General features: G+C 45.8%; 1 protein-coding gene across 3 annotated transcripts in view; it reads right to left on the bottom strand.

The window, feature by feature from the left end:
- Nucleotides 1-12,672, bottom strand: part of kn (EBF transcription factor knot) — a 108,369-nt gene that overhangs the window by 84,612 nt on the left and 11,085 nt on the right. For all 3 annotated transcript variants that reach the window (XR_015316369.1, XM_022815598.2, XM_022815599.2), the window contains exons 2-4: nucleotides 8,346-8,402; nucleotides 6,583-6,736; nucleotides 1,574-1,637 (exon numbers count right to left, since the gene is read on the bottom strand). Coding sequence is in view for 2 of the 3 variants with exons in the window: in XM_022815598.2 (XP_022671333.1) it covers nucleotides 1,574-1,637; nucleotides 6,583-6,736; nucleotides 8,346-8,402 (275 nt within the window). In the remaining variant the exon portion in view is untranslated. The remainder of the gene's footprint in view (nucleotides 1-1,573; nucleotides 1,638-6,582; nucleotides 6,737-8,345; nucleotides 8,403-12,672) is intronic.

Here is a 12,672-nt window from a genome sequence, read left to right on the forward strand (position 1 = left end):
ATATATTCAAAGCCAGATTGTAACCTTTACTTAAAAAATATTGAAAACATCATGATGACCAGTTGTCCCGTTCAGACGGGGTTTCCGCAACGAGGTCCATCAAATTACTGTTTTCTCCCTTTTCCAGCTCAGCGAGCGAGGGATCAACAGGCACCTCTTCTGCACTGCTCCTGATCCACTGAGCTTCGAGAATCGGGGTCATCGCAGGCAGCACTTACAGTGAGATTCTGTCTAGAAACGGAAAATTGAAGAGAAGTCATAGGGCCGCTGCCGCCTCTAACCGACTTCGTCGGCTTGGAGAAAGCTGGCTGGTAAAGCGATTCCCGGCCCGTTGACGGTTAAGCGAAGCAGGGCAAGCTCCGATGAAGTAAAGCGAAGCAAGAGGAGCTTCGGTGCGGAGAGGCATGCCGTCACGAGAAAGTCTCAACTGGGTTGTACGACGAGAAAGCCGCGCTCTTTCCTTTTCTCTTTCGTTTGCGTCGTCGTCGTCGTCTTCTCTAGCGACGTATGCTCCACAGTTGTACTACACCGCCAACTCGTCTGCTGCTAATGCTACCAGCTGGTCAGTTCTTCTTCCTCTTCCATTCATGAGCCAATATAAATAAAATGTTGATGAATTATTCATCCTTTACGCGAATACTTTACGACTTATTCCATTCGTTGCTGCTGCCGCCGCCGCCGCCGCCGCCGTTGTAGCGAAAGCAGCCGAGCTGGACCGCAGCTGTCTCTTCCTGACCACTGCCATTGCAGTGGCTCCGCCGTTCGCCTGTTTCGCTAAATTCCATCATAACTACGACCGGCACCTTGCCTTCGGCTTGGCAGCCTGGCCTAGAATCTAACACCTACCACCAGCACCAATTTCCCTACCGCGCTTCCTCTTCCCCTCCTCCTTACAACCTTTTCATCTATCCAATCCACCTATTCTAAGGCTTTTGCCGAGAGGACCGTGACTGAAGTAAATCTTGTGGAAGTAATCATCATTGCAGCGACCGCCACAGGTTGCCCGCAGGCGCTCCTCGCGTAAATGTGTGGAGAGAGAGAGATCAGTTTGTACCGATTCACTCATTTACCTGAAAAAGGACGTTATATGAAGCTCAGCTTTTTCGAGCTCCGGATTGTACCTGCAGCGCCCCATTTCTCAATTTCTTTCTCAAGCCATATATGTTCGCTTTGAATGTACTCATTCCTGCTGTTCTCTTGCAGGACGTGACTGTCACAAACATTTAATGAAAGCTTGATGATCGCCTAGTGGAATACATAAACCAATGACTATGCGAATAGATAGATTAGGCAGACTGGTTTGCAGCTCAGTCTGCTCTCTAGACACTACCAAGCGTTATGTAATAGAATTTAATTGCTCTCCGAGACGAGTGTGACGCAAGCATGATTGTGTCTCGTACAAAAAATAGATAAGATTACTCGCCTCCCCTCAATAAATTTGCATAAGTTAGATCGCAAAAGCGATTCCGGGAATCTTCCTAATTTTTATATGTGTTGTCGTAATCAAGCTTGAAGACGATAAGTGGTAAATACGCGTCCGTTAACAATATCCTTAGTTCTGGATGATACAGACCATTAGCGAAAAGCAATTGCAGTCGGTAATGGATGCCGTTGTTGGTTTTTTGTCCATCGGGTTCCTGAAAAGCACACATACGTACTGTCTTTAGTAAACATTTCAAATCAGTCTCTGCAAATTCATAAGAAGACTTTTATCGTGTTCATTGTAGGCTGTGTACAAGGCTGTTGTCGCGTTATAAGCTAAGGTATCACAAAAGAAAGCTTGTTATTAGGATTTAATTCACGTTCGGCAATCCAGTTACAATATAGCAGTTCCTGAGAATACAAGTACATGTATATAAATACTTAAATATATAATAATAACGTGCGGCTGCACAGCGCCCCCTGCTGGGGCTGGAAGTACATCGGCACAGTGTGAGCAACTGTCCTTGTATATAGAATAGAACAAACAATATACATTACTGTGCTATTATATGTATAGGACAGCTAGTCTAACCGTCTTTGCTATAGAAGATTGCCGCGTGCTCTCCCATGTGTCTGGGCCAGGACCCCGAGGCGGTTAAGGACATTAGCTGAGTGGGGAAATGTATGCGTGTGTATGCGCACCATCGTCGCATTGGCTGAGAAGGGTCAGCCGCCTTGAAGGCAACACTCGCTATGGCCGTCCATGGCTGATACCGCTAGATTATGGGTGTCCTGCTCTGAGCTAACTTCATGGCTAGCCGGGACTGTACTGCTAACCCGATTGGAGTAGCATTAGCCACTATCTCGGGCCGCGAGCGTCCACCCAGGCCACCTCCATCTCATCCTCCCCATAAAGCTCACTTCCAACATATACTCGCGTCTTCTCGAGTAAACCCCCCTATTCCCTGCCCGTTTCCCAAAAAAAACTCAAATCAAGCTAGTGGATTATCGTGGGCAAAATGGTACGCCAACTAACGGTAACCGACGTTCGAACTATTAGAGAGTTTAATACACAACATACCAAGCACGGGCATCGTATGCCCGGCGATATCGCGTCAGGTCTCGGTTACACAGTGTCACCTCCAGTGTATATGATGGGTGCGTGCTTGTTTGTTGCCGTGTAAAGTAGAGCGTCGTTGTGGTTGAATATGCACCGATACGCACAAACACCATGCAAGCAGAGCATGCCGATACGGAAACGCACAGTGGTCTCACATCACCATTCAACATCGGCACCTCATTATAATTTATCTATTATTTGTGGTTCTTACTTTCTGCTAATGCATTATCTCTCAATACGTTGTCCAGTGAATCAGCAGGATTCAATTACCGATAAGCGCCATCACCAAGACTAATGTTTACCAAAATGACGCGATGAGTGACAGCATTCATACCCTAAGCCCACTATTGCCTGTCGACTGTTGCCGACCCTGCGTTCTACTGGTAACGCCAGTGGAGGTAGAAGTATCGGGGCATCGTTGATCTCAACCACCATAGCCCGCTACGACCTTATACTTGGTGCATTATGCCCCCCAACCAAGCACGATGATTTTTTAGGTTACGGGAAATACAGGCTCATTGTGGCATCTTGCTTATTATTGTTGACAATACGGAGTTTTTACCAATGGCTATAACTTGCTATTGGTGTTCATCGGGAAGCGTTGGCTGATCGGACTAAGTAGCCATACTGCTATATATCGTCCGGCTTCGACACTCACAGGCAGAGGAAAACAGAAAGAAGGCCCTCAAAACTTGGAATCACTGAGTCAATGAACCAATTTGCAAAGAGACTAGTAGAATTTGAAAATATCGGCTCTTTCGCCTATTAATAATGCTTCAGATTCTTTCCGGCTAGGATAGACCTTAGCCTCACTTGACCTCAATAGACCCGCTACACTGAAAAGCATCAGTTTCAAAGTCACCGTCGCCTCTGCTACAACCACCGTGACTTCACCGGTTTCATTTACCTATATGGTCGTCACCCCTCATCGTAGTCGCAGGTTCATCAACTAGCGACGGGACAGGAAACTCTGGCAAACCTCGAAACAAGTGGCCTGCCCGATCACTGTTCACGTACGTCACGAGGACCCCGTCGACGACTCAGCTCTTCGCTGTACGCGTACCATGCACGATCAAGTATAACACGAGGGGTGGACACGGCCTGCACAGCCTAACCAAAAACGCTTTGGCTGACTAGCCACCCAACGGCTAAGTTGCCCGTTAGGTGAATACTCATTTTCCCGGTTGACTGATCTTGTAGACAAGATAGACTCCAATCGCGAGGTCACACAGTTCATTCAGAGCGGACAGCGTTGCAGAAGCTAAAGATTGAGGGGCAGAGTGCCTAATACTCTATACTATATACTTGCTATTAGAATGTTTATTGCGACTTCTGACACACACACACATACAGCTACAAAACAAAAAGTGCATACACTTGATGATTGGCAACGCCACGAACAGTTTGTGACCCGCCGGTTTGACCCCCCCGCCCCCCATTAAAGTAGGATTAAAGTGGGGCGAACTACTCATGAAGAAAGCGAGATGGGGATAGCTAGAGTGGCTGCATCACGACCGATCACGAAGTCACTCTGAGCGCTCACGCGGAACTGTCGACGGTGGTGACTCCTGACGACGAGTTCAACCTTCAGCAGAAGTCAACACACACACACCTTCACTGAGATATGACACGCAATTTATGTTATAGTCATATGCGGACGAAGCGATGCACATCTTTAAAGTAAGTAGCGAGTCTCACTAGATATATCGTTCAGCAGTAGTTGACTGACTCTAAATAGGTATCACGCTAGGAGATGCCACTGTATGACTCCATGCGACAGATGGTAAGCGAGCAACAACAAGCTCACAGGGAGATGCGTATACACACAGGTAGATAGAGTCAACGGGCCTGCTCACAATAGGAATGATATAATTGGAGCTTCATTTGATATGGGTAAACCTAAGTACCTGCACAGGTCGGCACCTGAGCACTTCGCTTTCTGTTACTACTCTGTAACTGACCAACCTTCCCTTTCGGCAGTGACAGTGAGATAGCAACCACCACATCCGAATGATATGCGTAGTTTTTTTGCATACATATTGTTGAAAAATATTGGACCGTGGCTGACAGACATGGTCAGTGTCATCTGTAGCATCGTCAATTGATCAACTAGATTCACTTTGTTGTAGCGAGCTGGCATATTGCCACCTTGTATTTGTGTATCTGCGTTCGTGCTCACAATTGCTATCATTCAAAAATTAAGATAATGAATAGTATCTATGAATTAAGCAAATTGAACAAGATCTCTATACCGAAAAAGATACAGGTTTTGATTAGAAATAGAAATTCACAAGGACAAGTTAACATTTCGACAGTAATAGATTTACTCTACAGGACGATAAAAGTATGACAGGACATTAAATGATGATTGCAGCAGGCACGACAGCTGTATGGCCATCTGCGAACGAGGCCAACAACATATCATTAAAGGAACCTGTCGCGAACATCGTAACTGACGCATGTGTCCTGAATGCAACGCACGTAACAATGGCAATAGGTGATGACATCTTTTGTGCGTTTATTTGTTGAGCCTTAATGAATAATAGAAGCTAGCTAAACGTTTAAAACTACAATTTTCCTCACAATAATGATAAACAGCTTTAAGTAATTATAAAAACAATTTGGATCCTATCTAGCCTTTTCGGTTCAATAGGTATAACGGCTACAAAATAGTTACTCGATTACCTTACTTTTTCAGCAATACAGATAGTATGTACCAGCTCTAATTTGTCAACAGTTTAAATTCGACATCTTAACACCAGCTACAGCGGAAGCAGATATAGTCACGAACACGTGTCAAATCATAATGTACGCCTCTTTGCTTTTTGGATCGAAACGATGGACCAACATGTGCCTGGGTGTATGCTATATCAGGCCAATCGTCTGAAGCTCCGAAGCTATAACTCGGCTCCAAGCGAAGTAAGCCCTATGGTGTCGCTTCGTTCATATATGAGACGAAATTAAGATAACACACCGTTGTCTTACCTGGCCATTGTCCTGACCCGAAGTACAAAGGAACCCCACAGTTGCAGGTACTGGCGCAGCTCGAAAATTCTTAGAAATGTTTTAGAGTCATCTTACCCCTCCCTCTGTTGAAGCTCGATATCAGGTTTTGATAGATACAAAACTACCCGCGTACTCTCTTGGCTTGAAAAAGGTGTGAAGAGCGGTTATAGGAACGAAGAACCCACAAAAAACTGGTTAGTGATCCAAAGCTGATACTGCTAGGACGGAATGGCATAAGCACATGAGGCTGGCCGGACAGCCTTTGCTATCCTCTGAGTCTCCAAGGTGAGGCCTAAAGAATCGATATATGAGCGCGTCGTGTCCGTCGGTTCGCGGAGGTTGGTCAAAAGCCTGAGTTGGCGTCTGGTTGATAATCGGTGTCTTCGTGACCTCATGAGTATTCATCTCAATTTGGATCTGCGGAACAAGCCTGGCTTGAGTTCATGGTCACGCCATCACCAATAAGATACGAGACGATATAAAGTGCATAAAGCCAGCGTACCGAAGAGCATTCCGGAGGGTAGTCGTTTGTTTTCCTATCCCATGTTATGCTTTGCGGTTCCTAGTCGCCATAAGAACGCACAGACCAGTGAAATGGTGAATGAAGAAGGCGAACCTGACAATTATGCCTATGCCCTTCGCTCATAGTGCTAGTCACTACCCACCCAAATGCGCCTGATAGCACACTAAATCACCGCGACGTTAGCGATATTCATTTATCCTCTGATCCTGAGCGACATCCCGCCTTAACTAACTAACGACCGTCTTAGTTGTGGTCCTTAGTGTATCTATGTCCAGCGCTGCTACGAGAACATTATTTCCAAAAGAATTCAAAACGTGGCTGTTCAATGGTCTATTTTTTTTGGAACGTAATTTTTTGCTCAATTACCTAAGTGAAATCTAATTCAGCTCATATTGAGAGAACGTGTAGTCGAGCGATTACAATAATTAATTTGCAAAATGAAATGCAAACCTGGTTCAACTATCTGATTTAACATTTACATGTAAAAAAAAAAATACGCTATGGTACTGACGTGTTCTTTCTCGACGAACCCGATGAATGCCGTCCGCTCAACTTCAACCGGTTGACCAGCTTTGTCGTAGAGGGCGATGACGAAGTGGAAGAAGTTTGACTTGCGAAGATTCGACGGGGGCTGCTTCTCGAAGTGAGCTCGGCCCAGACCCACGCTGAAATACGAAAGGTTAACACCAAACACTTTATGCATACGCATGTGGCCAAGTGTTGTCGTCAGATATAGGCATATTGCTAACTAAATGATTTACAAGTAACGAAAAACAACATAAAATCATCAATAAGTCCAATAAGATGATAGCGCTTAAAGCTTCGCTAAATTCAGCAGAAACAGTTACGAGCATCATCAGAAGCTATAGCACGCCAAGGCTAGCACTGCGACATTAATCACACCCGTGAAACTATCCGTATTGTCGGACTCAAGACATTCGAAAGGTTTTCAGAACCGCAGGATTGCATGAGCATATGTTTACTGGAGCACATAACGGTACAGAACAACAAAATGTCCAGTTGTAACAGGACTAGTATCAAATGCAGTTGTAGCCAAGCAGTGGGCAACCCAGGCCAAGGCAAGCAGCAAGCTAGTCTACGAATCTGGGGCTGGACGGCTGAGCCAGCGGAAGGGAGTGAAGAAATCAGAAGTTAAGGAAGCTTTCTACCTGTTGGCTCTATTGACGTAGTTGCTACTGCTGTCTAGCGGCAGCAGAGGTACAGTGCGGCATAAGCGGGCTGAATCGAGGAAGGCAACACACAGCTAACTCCTGAAGGGTAATGTGTGGGAAGGGCATACTATTGCTACTAGTGAACCTCTATTGGGCTTGCCCAAAAAGGAATGCTGCTGTTGGACATCCGACAGAAGCAATGACCGGCTCCATTGGCGGTAGACCTGTTGACAAGGATTTGGGTAATGCTCCTTAATGCCTGGGGCTTAGCCCTGAAGCGGGTGAGCACGAAAAAAAGGCGACTGACTACTCGACGAGTACAACGCGGCAACAGCAATGGCGGCGGCCGACGAGAAGAGCGGACGAAAGCCTGCGAGATTGGCCGGAAGGACGAGAAGGGAGAAAACACCGGACGAGGCCATAGACCGACCGACAGAGTGACCCAACGACCGGCCGATGAAGTTGGCCAGCAAGAATCCGAAAACGAGGAAGCGCTGGTGCTAGTCGCGGAGGAAGACAAGGAGAGCGAAGATGAAGAAGCCGGCAACGATGACAACGAGGAACAACTCCCGCCAACTGGGAGCAAGTCGCTTGATTCCTTCAGGATAGCGGTAAGGAGGATATGAAAAGAGCGCGAGCGGGAAATGGAGACAGAGGCGAAACGGAGGGTCAATAGGGGCTGTGGCAGGGGCCTTGCGACAGTACACAGGATTCGTGGAGGTGTTGGTAGAGCAAGTGAGAAAATGTTGTTCGCTTGTGTGCAAGTTGCGCCTTGTGAGCGACAGAAGTGGCAAGTCAGGGAGGCGGGCCAGCGCTGTTGCTGCCACAATAAGGCAACGAAGCTAGTAAGCAACCCAAATACCAGCAAGGGGCAAAAAGCACAATGATGCTATGTGAAACGGCCATGCGACGACGACTGTGAAGATTTTGGGTAAACGGAAGGGAAAACAATGGCTGGTTGGGGCCTCTGTTGAGCATTGTGCAGGACGGAGCGGAGTTGCTTCAGTGTAAACGGAATGGAGAGAGTAGCAAATCGTAGTTTGAGAAACGGTGCCGGCTAGTAGAGCAGTATGAAGCAAATATCAGTTTTTTTCGCATCTACCTGAAAAGCATTCTCTGACTTGGCACCAGATACTCGGAGCATACAGCGTCCATGTTCCTGAAACAGACAAAGTATATCGTTATCATTAGTAGTCTGGTTATCAATGTGAAGTTGACGGATCTTTTTTAACATCTACTGTCTACGGCACCGTTATATAATCAACAAAAAATAGGTCCCCATACTTGCGCTGAAATGCTACATCATTATATCGTAGCATGTCAAGCTTTAGTTAACTTTGAGCATTGAACGCATTGTCATGATCGGCGTATTACGGTGCCAAGTTGCAGCTTATCCTTTAAACGCATACACACACACATTTTCTATGCATGGGACTACATTATCGAGTCAACCGCCCGGGTTACATCCCAAACCAAATATTGGGTTTGTAGTTGCTGTATCATCGTCATCATCAACATTATCATCCTATGCCCTTCGGTAAGAGGATGCTGTAAGGGAGGTCGTGTAGTCAGGAGTAAACCGGTAAATGGGGGACGTATCACATAGTGTTTGCAAGGACTCTGAGTGTGCTTCTGTGTATGTGTAAGGGGTGCGTGAAGCGCTAAAGAGAAGCTTCTATCACTACAGCTGCGGCCGCGTCACGGCTATGCATGCGGGGCTATGCAACGGGCTAGTTCCACGTGCAAATGGGTACATGGCTATATACCCTCCAGGGCTGCGCTGCTGCCTTGGCGGCAATCTAGCTAGACTATATTGCATTGTATACAAATATGGTTTGTTCGAGAATAAGTCCAATGGGGCAAAACGGGGGTGTTTATGGGACGGCCACGCGGGAAGGGATACGGGGGCTATGCATATTCATACTATTCCCCTGTAGCACTTTCATATAGGGTGGCATATAGCGTTGCCGGTTCATATATATACGGCCCTTGATCCCCAACTTGCATGCATGTGTATATCTATGTATTGCATGTGCTCACAAGAGGAAACGGGCTCTGCTTTTCGAATAGACAGTTTTTTCTTGCGAAGGAGATTTTTATTCTACGTATTTGCTATACAGAACAGCAAGCAGATGATACAACTACAAACATACCTGTAACTGTTTATAGAAGTTAACATTTGAACCTTTTTATGCGTTTTCTTTCATCTACGGGTGTCTAGAAGGATTTAGGCAGTCCATTTGCTTTATGGATAATAGTCCATTCTATTGATGTATATTTATAACAGGGGACGATGTTTGTCCCTTACGTATGCAACTAACCTCTTTCTCGCCTTTATCATTCTGATCACCGCTTTGATCAAGCTACTATAAAACCATTCAGTTAATTTTTCGCTCGTTGCAGTGTACAATAAATATATATGTGAGAATCACAAGGTATCACCAACCGGCAACAGCGTAGTAATTCAATGACAGACTATTTCCACTCCTGGTTTAGCGATAGGCTTTATGTCTATGATTGATACGAAAGAGTCAGTATCAATCGTAGACATTGTCAGATATTCAAAAGTTGAAACCCTGTAGATTTCGATCTTCGGCAAAGCCGCAGGTTCGCTATTGTAGAATCTGCTGTAATTTATATTTACACAGTTTTAGATGGTTCTAGTAACAACAAAAAAAGGCTCTTACTAGTCAAGGAGATGGAATGTCCTGTACGGACAAGTAGATTATCAAAAAAAAAAAAAAAAAATAGCATCTACGGTACAGTTGATATTTTATTAGACCGACGAATACTGGAGATTATGTATTATGTCGCACTGGAATTATCTTTTAAAAATTATAATAATCACAGAAACAAGGATTTGCTCTGGAGGAGCCTTGGTTGTTTTCTGAACCGCTCTGAAATCCGCCCACGTGGTGTGTGATCAAAAAGCTTAAGAACCAGCAGCTACATTTGCTTTAAATATACAGCGAGAACGAATATGTTTTTAGAGCTATGTAAACTATGAGCAGTGTTGTAACCTAATTGTTTTTGTACATGTCTATGCTTAACTTCGACAAAAGCCCACAGATATCGAAACTTTTTTTAGATCATACTCCGGTACCATCTGCTACTTCAACGTCTACTAGCATCAGCGACTCGGATCAACAGAGCGAAAAGGTGTTTGAATGAACAGTAGATTCTGTCGCAACAACAATCACAGCAACGTGTTATTCATCATACGGTAACGTCCCTAAATGAAGAAGTGTGCCACCAACATAAGTACTTACCGTACATATATATATCTATTTCGGGAAACAACACGCTCTTTTAACGTTGATTGCTGTGTAGATGCTTGATGATGTTTAACTTTAGCCGAGCACCTTTATATTCTACCATACGTAAACTTTTTAGGCTTTTCTTATCGTATGGAAACGAACTGTCCCCGGCCAGACTACGCTGAGCATTGCCCTACGAAGTTCATGTGACTGAATCTGATGTGCTGGACGCAACTTTAACATCGACGATTGAGGCGGTCTGTCATGGTGCCATCGAGTCTGCTCGAGTGGCAAGGCGTACGCTTCTGCCCGGCATGATGGCGGTAATAGTGCCATCCCAGTGAGTGGCTCTTATTTGTGTAGCTTAGCTTTAGCTGCTCGACAGATCGCACCCGTTTCGACTCCTCCTGCTGTCCGTCGCTTGAAGTCGAATCGCGAAGTGAGTCGAGACGAGAGATTCCTAGTCGAGTCGGTCCGGTGGCCTGAGAGTGGTCCGCCGTATGTGTGAGAGTGTTTCATGTCAGTGGGTGTCCCTGCTTGGCCGACGGTAGGGACTAGAACGACGGGGAAATGTCGCCCACCTATGCGGGGGAGTAGAGCTGTTTGGGGTTGTCTCAAATGCACATCCCGTGTTCCGCTGCCAGCGGAACTAGTCGACTGGGCAACTGCCTAGCCCAGGCGACCCGGTCGCCATCTCCCACCAAACCCTACACACATGCAGTACACAACCAATGGCTCGCCCCTGTTCCAAGACTCACACCCATCGGTTTGGCGATTCCTTCAACAGTCCCACAAGTCTAGACAATCTCATTGCAGTGGACCTACCCATCGGTCTTTTCCCATACTTCCAGTATCTAGGATTGCCAGGTCGGCAAGCGCGTCTGGTCGATCCTGCAAACAGGTTCGGTATTGCAGTGAGTGTAGTAAGCAACCAAGATAGGGATACCACGGAACTTTTGGGGGCTGGCTCGAAAAGCTGCTATGCTATAGCAACTGCTTTAGCTAGCAACAACTGAACAAGTTGGCACAGACATGTTCAATTTGGACGGAGGGAGAGAGGTTGCGAAGGAGGAAAAGGCGCCGATGGACGGACAAACGGACGTTGATACTGTCCCGGAGCTTCAGTGGTAGTTGTTCCCTTCTGTCGCTGTATTCTCCTCCCCACTATAAACAGCAACGTCCCGTCCGGACTCGATCTTTCCAGCTGCTGCGATCAGTCTCAGCGTTCGCGTACGACAATCAGTCGGACGGGAAGGAGTCAGGCAGAACAAGATGCGACGAGCCTGCTTCGCCGAGGACAACTGGAGCTACGATAGACTGGCGAACCTAGTAGCAACTCTATCCAATCCGATCCGTACAACTAACCCATTTCAATACTCCCCGACCCCACATTCTAATCTAGCTCCGCTTGCGTTCTATGGTACCGGATCCGACGGCATTGCAGAGACGAACTAGCTCGAAGCCGTTCAGACCTCTTTAAAACAGTCCAAGAATTTTCTGATGGATTATCTAGTTTGAGACCCTGTTGTCCCTGCTCTCCATCATCCTCCGTTATCCGAGACGCAACGGTGAAAGAGAAAGAATCAGCAAATTTCCGATGCCTGACCCTTCCTATCCTTCAGTTGACACGCATCTAAACAGCGTCTGAAAACACGACATGTCTAGAGCTCAGGCTGTCTCGCATGCATTCAGCAGAAGAAGGTTCAAAACCTCTTGCAACAGTTTTTCCTCAACTAATGCGACGAGCATTCAGAGGGGTTATTCTTATATCTCTGAGATATATATATATTTCTACGATGAAAGTTATATCGTATATGAGCTGTCGAGTGTACTGAGAACAGAATGTTCGAGTGGGTCTCAGATAAAAACTGGCGAAATCAAACTGCCTTTTATCTCAAGAATATGCGATTACGTCCACAACCGATTATCTTGAATTGCTTTAGTGAATAAGAATAACTTTAAAGGTTGTCAATACGGAGCTCCTCAACCTTGTAGCTATGGTAAAAATAGCGTTATTTCGCTGCGTTGTACAGTTTACTTTGTGTGTAACAGTTACATTGCTGTAACAACACTGTCTCGTACAACTCCTATATATATATATATATATATTCTTTCTCTCTATCTCGGCGGATTCTCTCTCTCTCTCTCTCTCTCTCTCTCTCTCTCTATATA

The sequence above is a fragment of the Varroa destructor genome, unplaced genomic scaffold, assembly GCF_002443255.2.
Source record: "Varroa destructor unplaced genomic scaffold, Vdes_3.0 BEIS01000007.1, whole genome shotgun sequence".
Lineage (NCBI taxonomy): Eukaryota > Metazoa > Arthropoda > Arachnida > Mesostigmata > Varroidae > Varroa > Varroa destructor.